We start from the raw sequence: 26,436 nt of genomic DNA on the forward strand, positions 1-26,436 counted from the left end.
TGGCAAAAGTTTACAAGTTCTCTGAAGCATGATAATGTTTGTTTACCAGCTATAAGGACGAGATAACTTTACATGGTGTTCAGTTGACTGTCTTTACTGCAGGGCACAGGAGGGACAGCTTACCCTCTAAACAAACAGGCATGCTGGCACCATGTATTCTGGATTCTTTAGGAAAGCAGCTGCCATGATATCTTTATTCATATCTGTGAAACATTCTTAGTTTACAGTATGCATGCTGCAGTATGTGCGTACGAGTTGGTTTGTGGACAAGAAAGAAACTTGGCAAGAGTTGTGACAAATAGACTTTAACCAAGAAAAATAAGATAACCGAAGTATTCGTACTGTATGTGCCGGTCAAGACATTTGTCGGCTCACTCCTGTGCTTATCTCTGAGATGGCTGCCATGTTCCAGCAGGTATAGCAATGGCAGTGTCCCTGGGAAAAGCATGACAAATGAACGGGCCCATCCACCTTTCCCTCTATTCAATATTATAGACCAACTGCTGAAGTGACAAAAAGCAGGCAGCCACCTGCTGAACAACACGCCTGTCTGAACTAGCTAAAGATATGTTTGGAAGCACTGTATGGCTATTGATTGTTGTTGAAGGTTGTTGTCTCCCAGCTCTTTAATGCAGAACCATGATGGTCCAGGCCACGGTGTACGAATGAGGCATTGGACTCTCAATCACAAGCCGGAGAAATAGAATGATAATGAACTTCCTGTTATTATGTGCCTCTGGCCTTGGATTGCAACGTGGATCAAGAGTGGAAGCAGAATTAGTTATCGCCACTGGAGCTTCACATGAATTACATTAGCTCAGACAAAGATGAAACAAGTAGAATTCTTGAGGAAACATATAAGGAAGAATAGTGTTTTGTTTTGACAAAATATAACTGAAAGCTTAGATAAAGGCATTGATCACTATTTACACTAAACTAGACATCTACCTAATTGTCAGTCGAATGGACTTGTTACAGCGACAGAGCCCCTCTTTGGGTTGGTAGATTATTACAGGCTTTATAGTTACCACTAGTGTGATCTCGTGAAGAACGGGTTGTTGAAAATGGATCTGTTCATACGCGATCTTGTAAACCTCTTTACAATCCTCCCATGATGAGTGCTGCATGAGTGTACCTACCAGGCTGTAGCCTAAGACTCAATTTGGCCATGTGAGGATATTCACTGTTTTCATCTATTCTTGTCAGGTCGTGTTGCATGATGTGGGTAGATGCATGGGTTTTTCCCTTCAAGTCGATATTATTTTTCATGGGAATCCAGTTTGTTAGGTGCTCTGTGCTCTATGATGTAATGGACTACAGCCTCCTGGCAGGCCAAATGGTAGGTATCACGGTGAGAGTGTTTCAGATCATGTGGAATTGCCGTTAGGAAAACAAACACGTCTTGGTCAATGTTCTCAGAGTTGGATCGATTAATTCCATTGCCCCTGTGAAGCAGGGTAAAAGCTCATTTGAAACAAATACAGTATTCTGCTTTTGTGCTGTTACTAACAACAGCATTCACTCATCCTGCCGGGGAGCTGTCTTTTCTGAGGATGTTGATGACATCACAGGATGGTAATAAGATGGCGCCGAAGAACATGGCTGACGTTTTACATTCTCCCATCCAATTGTGCAATATATTAATTTTTTTGCATTTTGTGTAACTTATTTTTTTACTTATTGGGGAATTAATGTTGCTGCTACCGTCTCTTATGACCGAAAATAACTTCTGGACATCAGAAAAGCGTTTACTCACCGCGGACTGGTAGAAACCTTTTCCTTTAACGAGTCCGACGAGAAGGATATCCTGCTTTCACTGGAACAGGCCCAGATCCACGCCTTTTGCGTCAAGAAAAAGAGAAGCCGGAGACGAGTGAATAAACTCCCAGTGCCTTCCATTCTCCTTGCTAACGTACAATCGTTAGAAAATAAAATTGATGACCTACTATTAAGATGATCCTACCAACGAGACATTAAAAACTGTAACATCTTATGTTTCACCGAGACGTGGCTGAACGAAGAAACGGACAATATAGAGCTGGCAGGATTTTCCATGCACCGGCAGAACAGAGACACTACCTCTGGTAAGACGAGGGGTGGGGGTGTGTGTCTTTTTGTCAATAACAGCTGGTGCGCGATGTCTATTAATTTTCTGAACCACCCATCCCGGATCCGGGATAATTGTCATCAGCAACGCTGAATAGCATAGCGTAGCATAGCGCCACAGGTAAATAATATTACTTGAAAATATTCATATTCATGAAATCACAAGTGCAATATTGCAAAACACAGCTTAGCCTTTTGTTAATCCACCTGTTGTCTCAGATTTTGAAATTATGCTTTACAGCGAAAGCAATACAAGCGTTTGTGTAAGTTTATCGATCGCTCGACAAAACAATAAGTACACTTAGCATCAGGTAACTTGGTCACGAAAATCAGAAAAGCAATCAAATTAATCGTTTATCTTTGATGATCTTCGGATGTTTTCACTCACGAGACTCCCAGTTAGACAACAAATGTTCCTTTTGTTCCATAAAGATATTTTTTATATCCAAATACCTCCGTTAGTTTGGTGCGTTATGCCCAGGAATCCACCGGAAAGAGCGGTCACGACAACGCAGACAAAAATTCCAAATTATATCCATAATGTCCACAGAAACATGTCAAACGTTTTTTATAATCCATCCTCAGGGTGTTTTTCAAATATCTATTCGATAATATATCAACCGGGACAGTTGGCTTTTCACTAGGACCGGGAGTAACAATGGCCGCCTTTCTCTTTTGAGCGCAACTCACTCTGAGAGCCCCCACCTATCCACTTACGCAATGTGGTCGTTCACACTCATTCTTCAAAATAAAAGCCTGAAACTATGTCTAAAGGCTGTTGACACCTTAGGGAAGCCATAGAAAAAGGAGTCTGGTTGATATCCCTTTAAATGGGCAATAGGGATGCATAAGAACAGAGAGGTTTCAAAAACAGGGGCACTTCCTGATTGGATTTTCCTCAGGTTTTAGCCTGCAATATCAGTTCTGTTTAACTCACAGACTAAATTTTGACAGTTTTGGAAACTTCAGAGTGTCTTCTATCATAATCTGACAATTATATGCATATTCTAGTTTTGGGGGCTGAGAAATAGGCAGTTTCAAATGGGTATGTTTTTTTGCCAAAAACGAAAATACTGCCCCCTAGCCTTAAGAAGTTTTAAAGAAGTCTCAAGGTATTGCTCACATGAGGTAGAGAAACTTATGAAAAGCTGTCGACCATACTATCTACCAAGAGAGTTCTCATCTGTATTATTCGTAGCCGTCTATTTACCACCACAAAGCGAAGCTGGCACTAAGACCGCTCTCAACCAACTCTATAAGGCCATGAGCAAAGAAGAAAATGCTCACCCAGAAGCGGGGCTCCTAGTGGCCGGGGACTTTAATGCAGGCAAACTTAAATCAGTTTTACCAATTTTTTTACCAGCATGTCACATGCGCAACCAGGGGGGAAAAAAATCCTAGACCACCTTTACTCCACACACAGAGATGCATACAAAGCTCTCCCCTGCCCTCCATTTGGCAAATCTGACCACAATTATATCCTCCTGATTCCTGCTTACAAGCAAAAACTAAAGCATGAAGTACCAGTGACTCGCTCAATATGGAAGTGGTCAGATGACGCGGATGCTACACTACAGGACTGTTTTGCGAGCACAGACTGGAATATGTTCCGGGATTCATCCAATGGCATTGAGGAATACACCACTTCAGTCATAAACTTCATCAATAAGGGCATTGATGACGTCGTCCCCACAGTGACTGTACGTACACATCCCAACCAGAAGCCATGGATTACAGGCAACATCCGCATCGAGCTAAAGGCTAGAGCTGCCGCTTTCAAGGAGCAGGAGACTAATCCGGACACTTTTCAGAAATCCCGCTATGCCCTCAGACAAACCATCAAACAAGCAAAGCGTCAATACAGGACTAATCCTACTACACCGGCTCTGATGCTTGTCGGATGTGGCAGGGCTTGAAAACTATTATGGACTACAAAGGGAAACCAAGACGCGAGCTGTCCAGTTATGCTCGTTTCCAGGCAAGCAACACTGAAGCATGCACAAGAGCACCAGCTGTTCTGGATGACTGTGTGATAACGCTCTTGGTAGCAGATGTGAACAAAACCTTTAAACAGGTCAACATTCACAAAGCAGCTGGGCCAGACGGATTACCAGGACGTGTAATCAAAGCATGCACAGACCAACTGTCACATGTCTTCACTAACATTTTCAACCTCTCCCTGACCGAGTCTGTAATATGAACATGTTTCAAGCAAACCACCATAGTGCCTGTGCCCAACGAAGCGAAGGTATCCTGCCTAAATGATTACCGCCCAGTGGCACTCACGTTGGTAGCCATGAAGTGCTTTGAAAGGCTGGTCATGGCTCACATCAACAGCATCCTCCCGGACACCCTAGACCCACTCCAATTCGCATACCGCCCTAACAGATCCACAGATGACCCAATCTCAATCGCACTCCACACCGCCCTTTCTCACCTGGACAAAAGGAACACCTGTGTGAGAATGCTGGTCATCGACTACAGCGCAGCGTTCAACACCATAGTGCTCACGAAGCTCATCAATAAGCTAAGGACCCTGGGACTAAACACCTCCCTCTGCAACTGGATCCTGGAGTTCCTGACAGGCCGCCCCCAGGTGGTAAGAGTAGGCAACAACACGTCTGCTACACTGATCCTTAACACTGGGGCCCCTCAGGGGTGTGTACTTATTCCCCTGCTGTATTCCCTGTTCACCCATGACTGCGTGGCCAAACACGACTCCAACACCATTTGCATCACCGCCTGGTATGGCAACTGCTCAGTAGCTTGTAAGACGCTACAGAGGGTAGTGTGAACGGCCCAGTACATCACTGGGGCCAAGCTTCCTGCCATCCAGGACCTATATAATAGGCGGTGTCAGAGGAAAGCCCATAAAATTGTCAGAGACTCCAGTCACCCAAGTTATAGACTGTTTTCTCTCTGTTTTTCTGAGTGAAACGTGTGTCACTGATACAAATTATTTAAAACAAACTGTCATTGCATATCTTTTGATTTATCCACTTGAGATTTTCTCATTCTATTTCTCGTCTAAAGAAAGGGGCGAACAGATAGTGATACAACTAAAGCTGAAACCACTTCTGGGAGCCAATTTACTTCGTAACTCAGCCATGTCACCTTGGGATTGATTGAGGGTTCTTCAGTGGAACTTTAAAAAATGTGTAATAATAAACTAAAAATACTGTCAAGCATCAGCAGATCACCTGCGGGCATCCTTTTATTCCAGCTACGTTATGTGCATAAAATACAGTATAGTGGAGCAATTTCAGTTCTATTGAAAACTTCTCTAGTCTATACTTACTTTCTCTAAAAAATAGATGATCAGATTAGTCACACCTCCCTGGTTTTCTGTGAAGTAACCAACATTTATTGTATTTTGCTGTATAGTCAACCGTTGTGCATTCATTTTTACACATTCTCAATTTAAAACTATCCTCTTTAAATCAAGGCTACCTCTCCAGGTCCCTGTACCTGTCCATGAATTAGGTATTGTGTTTTTGAAAGTCCTGTAGAGTATGTTTATTACTCACACTATAATGTTGTTTTAATACATTATGTCATGCCGCATGACTCCCAAGCCCCCAGCTTTATGCCTGCTGGGAGTATTAGAGGATCATTGTGAAGAACCTGTAAGAGGGGAATCCAGAACACATTAGACGCAGGGGTGGACATCTCCAGTCCTCGAGGGCCTGATTGGTGTCACCGTTTTGAACCCAGCTCCAGCTAACAAACCTGACTCCAATAATCACCCAGTCATGATCTTCAATTTAGAATGCAATTTGATTAATCAGCTGTGTTTGCTAGGGATGGAGAAACAGTGTGACACCAATCAGGCCCCAGAGGACTGGAGATGTCCACCCCTGCTAATTAGAGGAAGTGCTGTCTGATCTAGCACAATTGAATGATGGTCATGCCAAGAGTCATTGAGATAGGATGATTAACTATGGAAACTTATCTGAAGTCAGCATCACCTTCAGGAAGATCAAGCCCCCTGGGACAGTCATACAATTTCATCTCATTTACAATTTTCGACCTGGCCAAGATAAAGCAAAGCAGTTCGACACATACAACAACACAGAGTTACACATGGAGTAAAACAAACATACAGTCAATAATACAGTAGAAAAATAAGTCTATATACAATGTGAGCAAATGAGGTGAGGTATGGTGGCGAGGTAAATACAATATATCAAGTAAAACACTGGAATGGTAGATTTGCAGTGGAAGATTGTGCAAAGTAGAAATATAAATAATGGGGTGCAAAGGAGCAAAATAAATAAATACAGTAGGGGAAGAGGTAGTTGTTTGGGCTAAATGATAGATGGGCTATGTACAGGTGCAGTGATCTGTGAGCTGCTCTGACAGCTGGTGCTTAAAGCTAGTGAGGGAGATAAGAGGAAGGTTGGTCAAAACTGCCTAATACCCCAACGGAGGAAAGATTGGCATGAGACCTTAACTTATCATGAACATTATGAACACTGCTACAAACGTATCTTTCTCATTCACCCAAATAACTGTGGGGTGGTCAGCCAAATGCCATATGCCATATGCCATAAAGCATTTCTTTACAGTGCTGGGATACATCACTGCAATGTATTTTTTGGGGGGGTCTGAGAATAGTGATGAAATATGTGTCTGGGTAAAACAATAGCTGCCGTTAGAAAGTCATAATATTCTACTCCGTGTCACGTCACCTACCTGTTTCTCAAGTCTGATAGCCAATGGAATGGAGGCGCTTGTCCGAAGCCAGACTCTGTGTTAATATTAACCCTTGTGTTGTCTTAAGGGTAAAAAATGACCCGCCACTATGTTTAACAGCAGAGAAAACCGCCAAAATGATGGTTTTTCAACTTGAAATTTGATGACTTTTCCTAGAGCTGGGATCTTTTAATGTAGGCTGTACTATACTGACTCTGTTTTACAAATCTTTCATTGTGAGTATTTTAACTTGTTGTATTGTTTGTTGGTTTAGCAATGCCACTGTCAGCTAGAGAAATATGCTAAAGATTATCCCCACAGCAAGCTTGGAGTCTTGGAGACTTGGAGTCAAACAGACAGGCTTGGATGAGATCTTTATGGTCAGGGCCCTCCGTAAGGCTCACAAAATCATTTTAAACTTAAGCCACCCCCTGTACCCGGACTTTGAACTACTCCCCTCTGGGCGCAGGTATAGGGCACCCCTCAGCAGGAAAAACACAACTAGACAATCATTTGTGCCAGGTGTGATATCCCTCCTAAATAGCTTGGGCTAATGTTCCTATCCACCCAGTAAGGCCAGCAGGCTAATGTTCCTATAGACTCAGTAAGGCCAGCAGGCTAATGTTCCTATCCACCCAGTAAGACCAGCAGGCTAATGTTCCTATCTACCCAGTAAGACCAGCAGGCTAATGTTCCTATAGACTCAGTAAGGCCAGCAGGCTAATGTTCCTATCCACTCAGTAAGACCAGCAGGCTAATGTTCCTATCCACCCAGTAAGACCAGCAGGCTAATGTTCCTATCCACCCAGTAAGGCCAGCAGGCTAATGTTCCTATCTACCCAGTAAGGTCAGCAGTCTAATGTTCCTATCCACTCAGTAAGGCCAGCAGGCTATTGTTCCTATCGACTCAGTAAGGCCAGCAGGCTAATGTTCCTATCTACCCAGTAAGACCAGCAGTCTAATGTTCCTATCCACCCAGTAAGACCAGCAGGCTAATGTTCCTATCCACCCAGTAAGGCCAGCAGGCTAATGTTCCTATAGACCCAGTAAGGCCAGCAGGCTAATGTTCCTATAGACCCAGTAAGGCCAGCAGGCTAATGTTCCTATAGACTCAGTAAGGCCAGCAGGCTAATGTTCCTATCCACCCAGTAAGGCCAGCAGGCTAATGTTCCTATCCACTCAGTAAGGCCAGCAGGCTAATGTTCCTATAGACTCAGTAAGACCAGCAGGCTAATGTTCCTATCCACCCAGTAAGACCAGCAGGCTAATGTTCCTATAGACTCAGTAAGGCCAGCAGGCTAATGTTCCTATAGACCCAGTAAGGACAGCAGGCTAATGTTCCTATAGACCCAGTAAGGACAGCAGGCTAATGTTCCTATAGACTCAGTAAGACCAGCAGGCTAATGTTCCTATCCACTCAGTAAGGCCAGCAGGCTAATGTTCCTATAGACTCAGTAAGGCCAGCAGGCTAATGTTCCTATCCACCCAGTAAGGCCAGCAGGCTAATGTTCCTATCCACCCAGTAAGACCAGCAGGCTAATGTTCCTATCCACCCAGTAAGACCAGCAGGCTAATGTTCCTATCCACCCAGTAAGGCCAGCAGGCTAATGTTCCTATAGACTCAGTAAGACCAGCAGGCTAATGTTCCTATCTACCCAGTAAGACCAGCAGGCTAATGTTCCTATCCACCCAGTAAGGCCAGCAGGCTAATGTTCCTATAGACCCAGTAAGGCCAGCAGGCTAATGTTCCTATAGACCCAGTAAGGCCAGCAGGCTAATGTTCCTATAGACTCAGTAAGACCAGCAGGCTAATGTTCCTATCCACCCAGTAAGGCCAGCAGGCTAATGTTCCTATAGACCCAGTAAGGCCAGCAGGCTAATGTTCCTATAGACTCAGTAAGACCAGCAGGCTAATGTTCCTATAGACCCAGTAAGGCCAGCAGGCTAATGTTCCTATAGACCCAGTAAGACCAGCAGGCTAATGTTCCTATCCACCCAGTAAGGCCAGCAGGCTAATGTTCCTATCCACTCAGTAAGACCAGCAGGCTAATGTTCCTCTCCACCCAGTAAGGCCAGCAGGCTAATGTTCCTATCCACCCAGTAAGGCCAGCAGGCTAATGTTCCTATCCACTCAGTAAGACCAGCAGGCTAATGTTCCTATCCACTCAGTAAGACCAGCAGGTTAATGTTCCTATCCACCCAGTAAGGCCAGCAGGCTAATGTTCCTATAGACTCAGTAAGACCAGCAGGCTAATGTTCCTATAGACTCAGTAAGACCAGCAGGCTAATGTTCCTATAGACTCAGTAAGGCCAGCAGGCTAATGTTCCTATAGACTCAGTAAGACCAGCAGGCTAATGTTCCTATAGACTCAGTAAGGCCAGCAGGCTAATGTTCCTATAGACTCAGTAAGACCAGCAGGCTAATGTTCCTATAGACTCAGTAAGGCCAGCAGGCTAATGTTCCTATAGACTCAGTAAGACCAGCAGGCTAATGTTCCTATCCACCCAGTAAGGCCAGCAGGCTAATGTTCCTATAGACCCAGTAAGACCAGCAGGCTAATGTTCCTATCCACCCAGTAAGGACAGCAGGCTAATGTTCCTATAGACTCAGTAAGACCAGCAGGCTAATGTTCCTATCCACCCAGTAAGGCCAGCAGGCTAATGTTCCTATCCACCCAGTAAGACCAGCAGGCTAATGTTCCTATCCACCCAGTAAGACCAGCAGGCTAATGTTCCTATCCACCCAGTAAGACCAGCAGGCTAATGTTCCTATCCACCCAGTAAGACCAGCAGGCTAATGTTCCTATCTACCCAGTAAGGCCAGCAGGCTAATGTTCCTATAGACTCAGTAAGACCAGCAGGCTAATGTTCCTATCCACCCAGTAAGACCAGCAGGCTAATGTTCCTATCCACTCAGTAAGGCCTGCAGGCTAATGTTCCTATCTACCCAGTAAGGCCAGCAGGCTAATGTTCCTATAGACTCAGTAAGGCCAGCAGGCTAATGTTCCTATAGACTCAGTAAGGACAGCAGGCTAATGTTCCTATCCACCCAGTAAGGACAGCAGTCTAGTCTTTTTTTTAAAATGTTATTTGTATGTAACTGTTATGAAAGTTGTATTGTCAAGTTTGTTTTGTATTTAAACGCCACTTTAAACGTGTACATGACATTGCACCAACATTTCCCCATGGGGACAATAAAGTCAGTAAGTAAGTAGAGTGACCCCAACATTAGAAAAAGTGAAACATTGCCTTTGCTCATATTTCTATGAAAGCTGTACTCCACCAGGGTACAAAGATTGACATAGGGTCATTTTTGACCAGGCAGTTATAAGATAATTTACACACCGCAAAAACCACAAAGACACACACACACACAATGAGAAATTGAGATTGTGTGCTACTGATTGAACTCAGACAAAACTAAAACGTTCTTGTGCATGTGCCACATCTCCCCTCCACGACCCCTCCACGACCCCTCCACGACCCCACACATGACAGTTCACAGACAAAATAAAAAAACTATTTCAGACAAAAGAAACAACATTTAAGACAAAATAAAAATTTATTGAAAGCATTGTTTACTAATGGGGGATGCAGTTAGAGGTTATAAAGGTGCTGCAGATGACAGTCCCTCCAGTTCTCTCTTTGCTGAAGCCATGAGTGCACGTTTCAGTGCCCAACAGGTCGTAGATCTGATTCTTTCAGATGTCCAGGAGGAACAAGATTATTTAGAAGAGGAGGAGGTATCTGAAGAAGAAGATGGGGAAGAATACAACCCAGAGCATGATGCATCATCTTCAGATGAAGAAGAAATCCCCTAAGCTGAAAAAGAGACATTTTTGTCAAACAACAGCAACATAACATGGTCCTTGACACCATATGACAACCAGGGCAGGATGGCAGCACAAAAGCACAAAGGATGACCCCAGGGCCCACAAGACATGCAGTTGCCCAGGACATCACCTCAACATTCTACATGTTCATCACACCAGACATCGAAATATCATCCCGGAGGTGACAAATTTGGAGGGTTTCCATAAATATGGAGACAACTGGAAAAGGATGGATGAGATTGACCTGCATGCCTACATAGGGCTGCTAATCTTAGCAGGTGTGTATAGTTCCCGAGGTGAGGCTACATCTAGTCTCTGGCGATGCAGAGAGTAGAAGGGTGATTTTCCGTGCCACGATGTAGCTTTCTCAAGAATGCTACGATTTGATAACCGTGAGTCAAGACCTGCAAGACGTGTGCGATACAAACTGGTGGCCATAAGAGAGGTCTGGGAGAAGTGGGTGGAGCGTCTGCCATACCTCTACAAACCTGGGCCTGAAATAACAGTGGATGAGCAACTGGTTCCTTTCAGAAGTACATTTAAGTGATTTTCACTGTTCATTTTATTATATATTGCTGTAATATCATTGATTTATGTGATTGTTTTCTGTGACACTGATACTAATTACTGATAGTAATCGCTTTTGTCAAAAGGTTGCTCTCCTTTCCGGCAGCATATGCCCAGCAAGCCAGCAAAGTATGGCATCAAGATATGGGTGGCCTGTGACGCACAATCCAGCTACGCTTGGAAGATGCAAGTCTACACAGGGAAGCTGACCAGTGGAGGCCCGGAGAAGAACCATGGGATGCGGGTCGTGTTTGATGTGACAGATGGACTGAGGGGCCACAATGTCACGTGTGAAAGCTGTTCAGGGTTCTGAATCTTGTCCTGATCCACCTGAGGCTGCAGCTTGGAAAGGCAAGAGGAGATTCCGCCCCCCAAAGAAGGACTGTAAAACAAGTACTATGTGCTGCACATGTGAGAAATACATCTGCAAAGTCCATGCACACACACTTGCATACTGTCCTACATGTGCTAATTGGAGTTGACTGATTTATGTTCTTCACGTTTTTGTTTTATATCTATTATCTTATTCTTATTTATTGTTGTTGTTTATACACCTTGTGGGTGGGGGCAATGGTTCAAAAAATGGGAGAAGACTAGTATTTTGTAGTTGAATTTCTCATTGTTGTCACACCCTGACCATAGAGAGCCTTTTTATTCTCTATTTTGGTTAGGTCGGGGTGTGACTAGGGGGGGTGTTCCTATCTAGGTGTTTTGTTTCTATGTTGGCCTGGTATGGTTCCCAATCAGAGGCAGCTGTTTATCGTTGTCTCTGATTGGGGATCTATGTTCCCTTCAATAAAGTGCATTCAAAACTACTTTCTGCACATTTCTGCTACTTTCTTAGGATATACAAGTGCTATCTCTTGCTAAAAAAAATATGTTTACACCTATGCAGTACCTTTATCAATAATAATAATAATAATGCACCTCTACTTTAGTAAAGAAAACAATTATGACAGGTGTGTTGTAATAAAAACAAGTGGTGTCCACTGATTAAATGCAGTCTTTCTGCATTGTGAAGAGGTAAATCCCAGATATTCACAAAGTTTGTGATGAATGACAGGTTGTTTAAAATTCATTTAAGATGCTTTATTTTAGGGGTTTAGTGAAGGCGGGTAATTTTTGACCCTTAGGACAAGGGGAGTATACAGCATATTAATACTGCACAGGGGTTAAGAGGGAGTGTCTGGGTAGAGTGAAGAGCGAACCCAACATTGCAGGGAATAGGCTTCACACTGGGTATCATTTACTGTATGCAGGGCTGTCCTGTTTGTAAGGATGTCATATGGTAATATAAGAAATTCCTCAATTATGAATGATAAATCATCTATTTCAATATGTCACTACAGCATCATACACTTTGCTGCAGGTTCCCGAAAAAGCCCAACCTCACAGGCTAGTTCCAATCAGGTGACGTAATGTAGGGATTTAAATTAAACTCTTTTCTAATTTACACCTGTTGGATTTTCTATTGTTGCTGAATGGATTAGCTATGTATTGGAAACCCTGAAATGGAAAGTCTTATTTCAGTCTATTTGTGAAGATAAGCTAGGCCCTGGCTAAGTACTGTTTTTCCCTCTTTCTCTTAGATACATACATTTTCTTCTGAGACTGGAAGGATTGAATTATGCTTTGCGAATGAGGCCCCTGGCAGCCATTTACTGCAACAAAGAATATAATTTGGATAAATATCATCTCAGCCTCAGAAAAATACACACTCTATTCTCCCATTCTGTTTGTTTTTGACCGCAGCATTTTGGATTAGAGAGGAGCATTACAGCTAATTACTGATTTTACTGTGCTTGTGTTTTGGTGCGGGTCTTGGGTGAACGGTCTGACCCCTATACACACGGAGCCCAGACTGCAGTTTGGATAGCTCCACGTCGACCCTGCATGCTGCAATGAAACGGATGAAATATAGTTTCCGGTATCCAATGGGGTGGAGAGGCCTTGACTCACTGTATCAAAGTGAGGAGGCTGTCAGTGAATCAGCAGAGAAGAGGGACTAGAGCGAGGAGGGGAATAAGGGAGGAGGGGAACAAGGGAGGAGAGAAGGGGTGCGGAGTAGGAAGGTGGAGGGCTCTGCCACAGAAGGAGTGCCCGTGGAGAACACTGATTACTTACTTTTAAAACATCAGTTTGATGGAGAGACGCGCCCCGCTTCCCAGCGGCCTCCCATCCGTCTCTGACGCTGGGGTGGTGATTGATGAGGCGTCCGCCAACGTTGTACACTGCCTGCCGCCCAGAGCTGATGCAGAGGCCAGCCCTGCTTCTCTGGTTCTCCCCTCCATGGGTGTGTCTGTGTGTGTGTGTGTGTGCATGCGTGTGTGAGTCTGTGTGTGTGTGTTCCACGTATTTGTGCGCAATCACCTGCCACCAGTTTTAATTAAAGGGCCGGCAATTAAGACCGATTCACTGATTAAGGAACACTAAACCTGTTATCATTTGTTAATAATGAATCTCTCTCCTTATTTCACACGGAGCTTCCTAGAGCATATTGATCCCAGCTAGATGGGACTTGGAACACAGATGTTCGAGAATTCTGTGGTGTGTGTGTGTGTGTGTGTGTGTGTGTGTGTGTGTGTGTGTGTGTGTGTGTGTGTGTGTGTGTGTGTGTGTGTGTGTGTGTGTGTGTGTGTGTGTGTGTGTGTGTGTGTGTGTGTGTGTGTGTGTGTGTTTATGTAAAGGGTCACTTTAGGTCTATTGATCTGTTGTGGGGGGAGGGTCTGACCTTCTGTCAGACCTCTACTAATAGATTTAGGTTTAATGTAGTCTGACATTGGATGTGTGTGATTTAGGTTTAATGTAGTCTGACATTGGATGTGTGTGATTTAGGTTTAATGTAGTCTGACATTGGATGTGTGTGATTTAGGTCTGACATTGGATGTGTGTGATTTAGGTTCATGTAGTCTGACATTGGATGTGTGTGATTTAGGTTTTAGGTTAATGTAGTTTGACATTGGATGTGTGTGATTTAGGTTCATGTAGTCTGACATTGGATGTGTGTGATTTAGGTTTTAGGTTAATGTAGTTTGACATTGGATGTGTGTGACTTAGGTTCATGTAGTCTGACATTGGATGTGTGTGATCTAGGTTTTAGGTTAATGTAGTTTGACATTGGATGTGTGTGACTTAGGTTCACACACATCCACTGTTCTGCAGACTGACATTATGTTTGGAATAGGTGCTAGGCTACTTCACAGTTTCTTTTCTGCATTTTAAAAGTGAGAATTTAGAAAGAAGTATATTCTTTCCTTCCTGTCGGATATTGAACTCCTGTCTGACTACAGGCCCATTCAGCCAGCACCGCAGGGATTTTAAAGTTAATATTAGAATTGCATTGAGAATGCTTGAGTACTTTGATGACACATCGGCGACACTGTTGCTATGTAGCCCCCAAGTCTCGCCAATGTTGCCTCTTCTTGTCACTATCAATTCCCACCAAGTTATTTCTGAGACCTTGAACGGTTCTCAGAATCCAGAAAGACAGGACATTCAGTGTAAATGCCTGAGTGAATAACCCCTCTCTCTCTCTCTCTCTCTCTCTCTCTCTCTCTCTCTCTCTCTCTCTCTCTCTCTCTCTCCGCTCTACCCCTCCCTCCCTTCATCACTCTCTAGCTCTATCTTGTCTCATGCAGCCAATGTTTGTGTCATTTATATTTTGTCAAATGGAGGGGAGATAGAGAAAAGGCTAAAGCTTTGAGACCGGGATGTGTGGGATGACTAATCAATTACCTCCGAGTCCAGTTGGGGATGTCACGGTCTCCGCACCGTGGGCCCCGGCCCGCTTTACACTACAGTACAATCAACGCACTACATTTTGAACACATACAGTGAAAGAGAAGAGACTGACTGACGGGGTGGTTGGTTGGTGGTAGAGAGGCATTAAGCCTCACACTTGGTGTCATCTGCTCACTGTAGAGGGACAGTGATTGCCAGGCTAAGCTGGATAAATACAGTGACGTCTCCTCAGCTCCATTCTACTCTGTAGGCTATGTATAATCATGAAACTATTCTGACAATGACATGTATGGAAAGGCCTCTGAAAGCCACAGAGTGGACTAGTCTACCAGAGCCACTAGTACTGTAGTTTTGCTTTCACAGATTTTTTATTTTATTTCACCTTTATTTTACCCTTATTTAACTAGGCAAATCAGTTAAGAACAAATTCTTATTTACAATAATAGTGTAGCACTCAACTGTATAACATGGGAGGGATGGTGACAACCCTCTCCATCTGTTGGAATTATGTCCAGCGCAGATTAGTATATCCCATGTAATTAACATGTATATTATTGTATGAGACACACGACGCCACTGGTACCTTAACTCGCTGTGTGGCCAATGATGCTCTCCCACATGAACAAAATAACCCTGCGGAGTTGCCTCCTGCACTGGTAATGAAGGTGCTAGTTCAAGTAGAGGACATTTCCTCCACAAATACGTGTACATTTAAAATGGATTCCATCCATAACATTTATACTATGGTTATTCAAGTATGTGAAATGGTTTAACTCAGGCAGAGTGCCAAGCCTACTGTTATTGTTTTGAGACTTCTGTGTGGTTCTTTACATCGGTTCTACACATTCCTCACATTTTCCCAGCGGTACACGTGTTCTGTTATCACCCAAAGTGAGGATCTGTGCTAAGCACATCCTGTGGAAATGTTCCTAATCACTCTTTCCACAAACCTTATGCTAAGAGCAACAGATACATGTAAAGTAATTACAGTCACTTTATTCAAATACTATATTTCCCAAGCAGTTAAGGGCGGAGTGAGTGAGGTTAAACCAGACAGTGTTCTGTTCTGCTGTCTCTGCCTCTGTCCCAGGGTGTGACCCAAATGGCACCCTATTCCCTACATAGTGCACTACTTTTGACCAGGACACATGGGGCTCTGGTCAAAAGTAGTGCAGTATACGGGGAATAGGTGACCATTTGGGACGCTATCACAGTGTGGGTAATGGAAGAGACTTTTTGCGTGATAACATGAATGATATGGCACAGCTCCAGCTTGGAGAAGCCACTAAGCTGTGATCCATGTGACCGTGTCCTTTTAATGACATATCCCACCAGTCATCAATAAAGGTTGGTGTGAGGCAGAGGGGAAAGAGGGGAGGGGGAGGAAGAGGAGGAAGGGAGAGGAAGAGGGAAGAGAGCCCAGTCCCTTCGGAGGCAGGCTACTCGTCTCATAGACGTTTCCTCTGGCCAGCTCCTTTGTGTGTTGTGGTGGCATGCGCCAAGCCGTGCGAGGACGAGGGCCAAGCCGTCTACTCTGTAAGCATATTAAGCCTATACCGGTGTGACGTTCTGAACAGGTGGATATACTGTAGCTAATCCTCTGTGACTAATACTTAAGCTCCTTATGTGCTTTGTTTATGACCTGCACGCGGTAGCCTTCACTTTGTGACTAACATATAAGGGTCTTCATACACCGTGTTTATGCTTTGTATACACTCCGTATGTCTACACACCAGAGTGTAATGCTTCCAATACACCGACAGCGTCATTGGGCAAAATAGTACGCAGCATCATCTGGATCTGTGTGCAACAACAGTTCAACATTCACCTTCTGCTACCATTTCTGTCAAGACGTCTACACATACAGTTAGACGCATACGTTTGATAAATCCTAAGTGTGCACCACACAGAACGCACTGCAACTGCCTCTGCAACGCAATGCTGCAAGGTAAACACAGGGTTTCATTGGAAATGAATGTCATTCTGGTGTACCAAAAATGTAATGACGCTGTCGGTGTGATTGAAGCATTAGGCTTTGACCAAGGGGGTGTGGCTAAAACAGTTAAGGATCCTCCTCTTTTATAGTGTTCTGACCAGGGGAATGGACATCCTGTTCTACTATCAGCATTTCTCCATTCAACATTAGCCTATGAATATGTACAGTTGTATGTCCTATTGTCATTGATGTATAATAAGCAACCTGACTTTGAAATTCCTCCATTTTTACTTAGGTCTACAAGATGCCATTTTTTTAAATTAATTTAATTTTTATTACCTATGTACGGTGTCCCAACCTTGTTTCAAAAACAACAACAAAAAGGGTTATCTTTTTTGATTGGCTGAGACACTAAAAGACACCGGTGTTGTAGCATGCTGACTTTGAGTGTGGATGTAAAAAACCTAATGATTTTGTCCTCTTGTTTCACTCAGGTTATCTGGGATGAATGTCCCGTCTCCTATTGTCAGCAACAAGAACTGGCTGAGGCTACACTTTGTAACTGACAGTAACCATCGATACCGGGGCTTTAGCGCCCATTATCAAGGTAAGCCTCTGTTTCAATCAATGCAAAGACGCTTAGGAAGGAGTTTCATGACCACCTGAAAAAAGAAAAAGTTAAATAAGAGTGTAATCCTTTTAAAGCCCTGAGAGAATCAACACATAGTGCTCTGGAAGGGGGATGAATCCTACATCTCTTCACTCTGTCCTCCTCCTTAATTAGTTTTTCTTCTTATTGTCAAGATAGGGCTGTCTTAGATTTGCTGTTTTCTCTTCATGTCATTTTCTTTGTTTCAGACTGACGTAGTCGTTCTATCATTCTGCCTTTCAACTGTCATGATTACAACTACAAGATACATATTTCTTTTCTCATGGAAACCGTAAATCCCGAGGACCTGATTTGGGTGGGCAATTAGAGCTTTTGGTTTTTACTTTTAATTAGAACCCTCTCTCTGTAGCAGTGCCAACTACTGTAGGCACAGCACAGCATTCAATTAAAAAAGTGTTTTTTTGCCTCTACCAAACTAACCAATAGATTAACAACAAATCACCTTTTCTCCTCTTTTTGAAATAGCCGTCTCTTTTTTCCCAATCTTATTCCAAAGCTGCTGATTAAACGAAACGAAGCTACTGTATAACAGATCATTCAGAATCATATACTCACATGTGCATTGCTCTGTGTTGTGTTTGTGGCGTTATTCTGACACAAATTTACCATAAACCAAATCTTAAAAAATGTCCCCCACACTCAATAAATGTTATCCTATTGAAGGACCTGGATAACATATAACATATGAAATATGTTTGCCTACTGTTACATCTTGGAAAATTTGTTTGGATTAAAAATAGCTCCCGGAACCACTTTATAAGCTACGACGAGGTGCTAAGTTTGCTTATTAGCTCATCAGATGCTTAAAAGCTAGATTCTGTGATTTAATAAACAAATAAAAACGTACATGTTTGTTTTATGACTCTAAACTCATGAGACATTTATTTAAGTTATATCCTTCAAGGATCTGCTGGAATTTGACTTTTTCACTCGAAGCACCTGTTAACACATACGGTGTGAGTGTTTACATAATATTCTTCAAGGATCCCAGACCACAGACTGTAGCTTTAATAGAATGTGAAGAAGCAGGGGTTAAACCTTCAAACCACCTGGTGAGCAACAAGCAGCCCAGCTTCAGACCACCTGGTGAGCCACAAGCAGCCCAGCTTTAAACCACCTGTTGAGCCACAAGCAGCCCAGCTTCAGACCACCTGGTGAGCAACAAGCAGCCCAGCTTCAGACCACCTGGTGAGCAACAAGCAGCCCAGCTTCAAACCACCTGGTGAGCAACAAGCAGCCCAGCTTTAAACCACCTGTTGAGCCACAAGCAGCCCAGCTTCAGACCACCTGGTGAGCAACAAGCAGCCCAGCTTCAGACCACCTGGTGAGCAACAAGCAGCCCAGCTTCAAACCACCTGGTGAGCAACAAGCAGCCCAGCTTCAAACCACCTGGTGAGCCACAAGCAGCCCAGCTTTAAAGCAGCAGCTGCAAAGCACCTTAGGACACCAAAACCACCCCAAAATCCAATTTACCCAACGGATCTGTCTGAAAGAAATCCCATCAGAAAAAGCACGTTCTCATCTCTGATTGAACCAGTTATTGACATTAGCCAGCTGTTGCGCTCCCTCTCAATGCAGCTCATCTCTCATAGGAAGTCGGTGGCGGTCGAATTGAAGCTGTTATTGGCAATGCTGCTGGGCCTCTTTTCAAGGCCTCCTCTGATAAGCAATGGAATGGAAGAGACCACGTCTCACCTTAATCAAAGTTTGAGGGGGAATTTGAACCCAGACAATGTTTGTATTTGTATGTGTGCCGCCTTGCTGCTGTTCAGCACTATTAGAAAGAAATTCACGTATAGCATTACAGTGCCTTCAGAAAGTTTTCACACCCCTTCACTTTTTCCACATGTTGTTGTGTTACAGCCTGAATTTAGAAAGTTTAACATTGACATTTCTGTCACTTGCCTACATACAATACCCAATAATGTCAAAGTGGAATTATGCTTTTCAATTTCAAGTTAATTTAGTCAACAAGTATTCAACCCCTTTGTTTTGGCAAGCCTAAACAAGTTCAGAAGCAAAAATGTGCTTAACAACTCACATAATAAATTGCATGGACTCACTTTGTGTGCAATAATAGTGTTTAACATGATTTTTGAATAACTACCTCATCTTTGTACCCCACACATACAGTTATCTGTATGGTCCCACAGTCGAGCAGTGAATTTCAAACACAGATTCAACCACAAAGACCAGGGAGGTTTTCCAATGCCTCGCAAAGAATGGCAGCTATTATTTAAAACAAGCAGCCCTAGAATATTCCTTTGAGCATGGTGAAGTTGTTAATTACACTTTGGATGGTGTATCAAAACACCCAGTCACTATAAAGATACAGGTGACCTTCCTAACTCAGTTGCCGGAGAGGAAGGAAACTGCTTAGGGAGGCCAATGGTGACTTTAAAACAGTTGAATGGCTGTGATAGGAAAATCCTGTGGATGGATCAACAGCATTGTAGTTACTCCACAATACTAACTTAAATTACAGAGTGAAAACAAAGAAGCCTGTACATAATAATACATATTCCAAGCATGCATACTGTTTGCAACAAGGAGACAAGGCACTAAAGTAAAACTGAAAATGTGGCAAAGAAATTAACTTAATGTCCTGAATGCGAAGCATTATGTTTGGGGCAAATTCAACACAACACATCACTGAGACCCACTCTTCATATTTTCAAGCATGGTGGTGGCTGCATCATGTTATGGGTATGCTTGTCATCAGCAAGGGTAAAAAGCATACAAATAAATGCATTAGAGCAAAGCACAGGCAAAATCTAAGAGGAAAACCTGGTTCAGTCTGCTTTCCAACAGACACTAGGAGACAAATGTACCTTTCAACAGGACAATAACCTAAAACACAAGGCCAAATATACACTGGAGTTGCTTACCAAGACGACATTGAATGTTCCTGAGTGGCATAGTTACAGTTTTGACTTAAATCGGCTTGAACATCTTTGGCAAGACTTGAAAATGTATAGCAATGATCAACAACCAACTTGAATAAGAATAATGTGTAAGGATAATGTGTAAATATTGTACAATCCAGACATGCAAAGCTCTAAGAGACAGACTCACATCTGTAATCGCTACCAAAGGTGATTCTGACATGTATTGACTCAGGGGAATGAGATATTTCTGTATTTCATTTTCATTTGCAAACATTTCTAAAAATATTTGTTCACTTTGTCATTATAGGGTATTGTGTGTAGATGGGTGAGATTAAAAGCAAACAATTTAATCAATTTTGAATTCAGGCTGTAACACAACAAAATGTGGAATAAGCCAAGGGGTGTGAATACTTTCTGAAGGTACTGTAGAGTAAATGTAGATGAGTTTAGCTGTGGATGTCTACTGTATGTAGTTCCTATGCATGTGTTATGCAGCCCATATATACAGAGGAACTGTATACAGGACCCGATATAATTCAATTTTACCAAAGAATCTGCACATCTGAGTTGGAAACCAAATGGTCCTTTTCAAGCAACTTCAGGATTTTTATAAATTAACCGTCAACAATTAATCCAATCAATGATCCCGCAGGGTTCTTTCTCCCCTGTCTTCCCTAGAATTAAAATGTTCCAAACGCCCCTCTTATAGCATACTGAATCACAGCGCACTCTGCCACTGGTCAGACCATTTCCCCACTCTTCTAAGCAGTGTAGTCAGAAATAGGACTTCATGTTAATTCATGACCAGAAGACTGGTGTCACAGACAATCTCTTCCCCTGGAGCTAATGCCATCTTTGATAAGGCAACCTCTGTTCCTCTATCAGTAGACTACAGGCCAGTGCAGAGTAATGTAAATGTGAATTTACCATTGGCCTCAGGGGAGTAATTAATTTGGCAAGTCTTCACTATGTTTCTGTCAGATTGGATCCTTCAACCGTTGGCCTATATCATAATGCCATTACTATTAGCGTGTTTGCTTCTACAGCATCAGGCCACTTAATAGGTCCCCAGTATTCCAGGCGTCCATTTTGTTTTATTTGAACCCTGGTCCAGTGTCTCAATTTAGACAGCCAGAGGCTTGGAGAGCATTGCCTTTTTCATCATTGATTGATTGAATGCTGCCAATTTAGGTTTGAAATCATCTTCTCTTAACAATCAGAGCTGCATTCAACCTCAAAGTCATCAAATAATCAAATCAATAATAACATTGTTTCCAAACAAATTGTGTGACAGTTATATCCAGGGAACACAGTACATAGGCTACCATTAAAGGCAAAATTCATGCTAAACTGCTCTGCCACAAAGCAGCAAAAACAAATCTATCAACATCCCTCAACCCCTATCATGTGCTTTTTTCAGTGATTTGGAGTGGCAGGCCATTCCCATGAATATATGGAAGTGTATGTTATGCATAAGCTGTTCAGGACAGACATGTTTATGTTACTCTAAGAGCTAGCTATAGTATTCATGGTAGTTATTTGTCCTGTCTGTGGTGACCGAGCACTGAGTAAGACCAGCGGGTTAGTTGCCACGATTTAATTATAAAAACGAATTATACCATAAAATCTGTCATTTAGTATGCAATCACTTTTGCACCGCATCTGGTACGGTTCCAAATCAAGGAGCCAAAGGCAGTCTAATTGGTATTGAAATGCTCTCTTAACAGGGTGACTTAGGAGAATTCCCACAAGTGCACAGATGTACAGTACCAAATAAAAGTTTGGACACACCTACTCATTCCAGGGTTTTTATTCTCTTAATTTTTACTATATACATTGTAGAATAATAGTGAAGACATCAAAATTATGAAATAACACAAATAGAATCATGTAGTAAACAAAAAAGTTAAACAAATTAAAATATATTTTATATTTGAGATTCATCAAAGTAGCCACCCTTTGCCTTGATGACAGCTTTGCACTCTCTTGGCATTCTCTCAACCAGCTTCCTGAGGTAGTCACCTGGAATGCATTTAAATTAACATGTGTGCCTTCTTAAAAGTACATTTGTGGAATTGGTTTCCTTTTAATGCGTTTGAGTCAATCAGTTGTGTTGTGACAAGGTAGGGGTGGTTTACAGAAGATAGCCCTATTTGGTAAAAGACCAAGTCCATATTATGGCAAAAACAGCTCAAATAAGCAAAGAGAAATGACAGTCCATTATTACTTTAAGACATGAAGGTCAGTCAATGCGGAAAATTTCAAGAACTTTGAAAGTTTCTTCAAGTGTAGTCCCAAAAACCATCAAGCGCTATGATGAAACTGGCTCTAATGAGGACCACCACAGCAAAGGAAGACCCACAGTTACCTCTGCTGCAGAGGATATGTTCATTAGAGTTACCAGCCTCAGAAATCAGCAATGAAATGCAACCTCAGATTGCAGCCCACATAAATGCTTCACAGAGTTCAAGTAACAGATACATCTCAACATCAACTGTTCAGAGGAGACTGCGTGAGTCAGGCCTTCATGGTTGAATTGCTGCAAAGAAACCACTACTAAAGGACACCAATAAGAAGAAGAGACTTGCTTGGGCCAAGAAACACGAGCATCTTATGAGTCCAACCGCAGTGTCTTTGTAAGATGCAGAGTAGGTGAACAGATGATCTCCGCGTCTGGTTCCCACCGTGAAGAATGGAGGAGGAGGTGTGATGGTGTGGGGGTGCTTTGCTGGTGACACTGTCAGTGATTTATTTCGATTTTCAAGGCACACTTAACCAGCATGGCTACCACAGCATTCTGCAGCGATACGCCATCCCATCTGGTTTGCGCTTAGTAGGACTATTATTTGGTTTTCAACAGGACAATGACCCAAAACACACCTGCACTCTGTGTAAAGGCTATTTGACCAAGAAGGAGAGTGATGGAGTGCTGCCTTCACAATCACCTGACCTCAACCCAATTGAGATGGTTATGGATGAGTTGGACCACAAAGTGAAGGAAAAGCAGCCTGCAAAGGCTCAGCATATGTGGGAGCTCCTTCAAGACTGTTGGAAAAGCATTCCACGTGACTACCTCATGATTCTGGTTGAGAGAACGCCAAGAGTGTGCAAAGCTGTCATCAAGGCAAAGGATGGCTACTTTGAAGAATCTAAAATTCAAAAGGCAATCGCACATCTGAGCTATCTTTTATTCAGGTGCATGGTAACAGTTGAATAAAAATGAGAAAAAAGAGAAAACCCGTACACTGCTTTTGATAGTATCACTGCTCTTTAATAAGCTTTACGTATCGGCCTCACGGACTTCGTCAGAAATTATGCAAGTCAACCCTCATGTAGACATAGCCCCACCCACATCCGTTCCACGCATCAAATGGGGTTGGAGTCGAGGGAAAACAAATATTTGCTACCAAATATAACAATGTGCATTTCATAAATATTAGAATAAAGTATGTACATAAAACGTCTTAACTAGAGGTTGACCGATTATGATTTTTCAACCCCGATACCGATACCGATTATTGGAAGACCAAAAAAAGCCGATACCGATTAATCGGACGATTTTTATACATATATTTGTAATAATGACAATTACAACAATACTGAATGAACCCTTTTATTTTAACTTAATATAATACATAAATAAAATCAATTTAGTCTCAATTAAATAATGAAACATGTTCAATTTGGTTTAAATAATGCAAAAACACAGTGTTGGAGAAGAAAGTAAAAGTGCAATATGTGCCATGTAAAAAAGCTAAAGTTTAAGTTCCTTGCTCAGAACATGAGAACATATGAAAGCTGGTGGTTCCTTTTAACCTGTTTGGCGTGCAAGCCCGACGTCGGTACACTTATGACAACAGCCAGCTCAAAGTGCAGGGCGCGAAATTTAAATATATATTTTTTTAATATTTAACTTTCACACATTAACAAGTCCAATACAGCATATGAAAGGTACACATCTTGTGAATCAAGCCAACATGTCCGATTTTTAAAATGTTTTACAGGGAAGACACAATATGTAAATCTATTAGCTAACCACGTTAGCAAAAGACACCACTTTTCTTACTCCATCAGTTTTTTACTCCATCAGTAGCTATCACAAATTCGACCAAATAAAGATATAAATAGCCACTAACCAAGAAACAACTTCATCAGATGACAGTCTGATAACATATTTATTGTATAGCATATGTTTTGTTAGAAAAATGTGCATATTTCAGGTATAAATCATAGTTTACATTGCAGCTACAGTCAGAAATTGCACCGAAAGCAGACAGAAAAATTACAGACACCAACGCCAAATAACTAAATACTCATCATAAAACATTTCTGAAAAATACATAGTGTACAGCAATTGAAAGACAGGCATCTTGTGATTCCAGACAATATTTCCGATTTATCAAGTGTTTTACAGCGAAAACACAATATAGCGTTATATTAGCTTAGCACAATAGCAAACATAACAACAGCATTGATTCAAGGCAAAAATAGCGATAACGTAGAAACCCCCAAAATATATTATTTTTTCACTAACCTTCTCAGAATTCTTCAGATGACAGTCCTGTAACATCATATTACACAATGCATATAGAGTTTGTTCGAAAATGTGCATATTTAGCGGCACAAATCGTGCTTATACAATGAAAATAGTGTCCAAATACTCAAGCAATCTGTCCGGCGCCATCTTGGAAAGGCCCCTGTTCTTATCGAAAACTATTCATAAACTTGACTAAAAAAATACAGGTTGGACAGCAATTGAAAGACAAATTAGTTCTTAATGCAATCGCTGAATTACATTTTTAAAATTAACGTTACTGCGCAATGTAGGGTGCGATAAAGCAAGGCTACACTGCAAGTAATGGCGTCTTATGCATTTTACTTTTTCCAACAGAACAATGAATTATCAGCATAAATAGTTCTTACTTTTGGATGAACTCCCATCAGAATCTTGGGAAAGGTGTCCTTTGTCCAAAAGAATCGTTGCTAGGTTGGAGAACGTCGTCTTCAACGTTGCAATTAGCAGTAAACAATAGCCATGTGGGCCAGAGATACCCAACTTCCTACAACGTCACGAAAATAAATACCCGAAAATCGCAATATACTGACATAAACTGATATAATTTGGTTTAAAATAACAACATTACGATGTCTTTAACACCTATATCGAATAAAAACAGAGCCGGATATAACTAGGAGCTAAAACAAGAGCTTCTAACATGACATGCCAAGACCCTCCCTGCGTCAGAGCGAAGAGTGGAAAGATGGGACATTTCGGTTCCAAGCAATTTATAACCTTTGGGAACTACGTAGAAACTCCATTTCAAGTCTCCCTATTTGCTGACACCCAGGGGAAGGCGTATGCAGTGCATCTCAACCAATAGAGGACAGGCAAATTAATACACAGGTCTCAGAACAGCCAGCAAAATTATGCATTCTGACATACACATAGGAAAATTGCTCTAAGTCGAGTTCTGTTTCACCCACAGATATAGTTCAAACGGTTTTAGAAACTAGAGAGTGTTTTCTATCCAATAGTAATAATAATATGCATATTGTACGAGCAAGAATTGAGTACGAGGCCTTTTTGAAATGGGCACCTTTTATCTGGCTACTCAATACTGCCCCTTGAGCCCAAAGAGGTTAACATGAGTCTTCAATATTCCCAGTTAAGAAGTTTTAGGTTGTAGTTATTATAGGACTATTTCTCTCTATACCATTTGTATTTCATATACTTTTGACTATTGGATGTTCTTATATGCACTATAGTATTGCCAGCCTAATCTCGGGAGTTGATAGGCTTGAACCGTTCACAGTTTGCAACGAGCCAGGTGGCCCAAACTGCTGCAAATACCCTGACTCTGCTTGCACAGAACGCAAGAGAAGTGACCCAATTTCCCTAGTTAAAATAAATTCATGTTAGCAGGCAATATTAACTAAATATGCAGGTTTAAAATATATACTTGTGTATTAATTTTAAGGAAGGCATTGATGTTTATGGTT

General features: G+C 42.1%; 1 protein-coding gene across 1 annotated transcript in view; it reads left to right on the forward strand.

Annotated features, from left to right (window-relative positions):
* Positions 1-26,436, forward strand: part of LOC120022010 (CUB and sushi domain-containing protein 3-like) — an 803,421-nt gene that overhangs the window by 351,600 nt on the left and 425,385 nt on the right. Inside the window, exon 6 of the mRNA XM_038965812.1 lies at positions 17,373-17,485. Coding sequence (XP_038821740.1) covers positions 17,373-17,485 — 113 coding nt within the window. The remainder of the gene's footprint in view (positions 1-17,372; positions 17,486-26,436) is intronic.

The sequence above is a fragment of the Salvelinus namaycush genome, chromosome 27 (genome assembly GCF_016432855.1).
Source record: "Salvelinus namaycush isolate Seneca chromosome 27, SaNama_1.0, whole genome shotgun sequence".
NCBI lineage: Eukaryota > Metazoa > Chordata > Actinopteri > Salmoniformes > Salmonidae > Salvelinus > Salvelinus namaycush.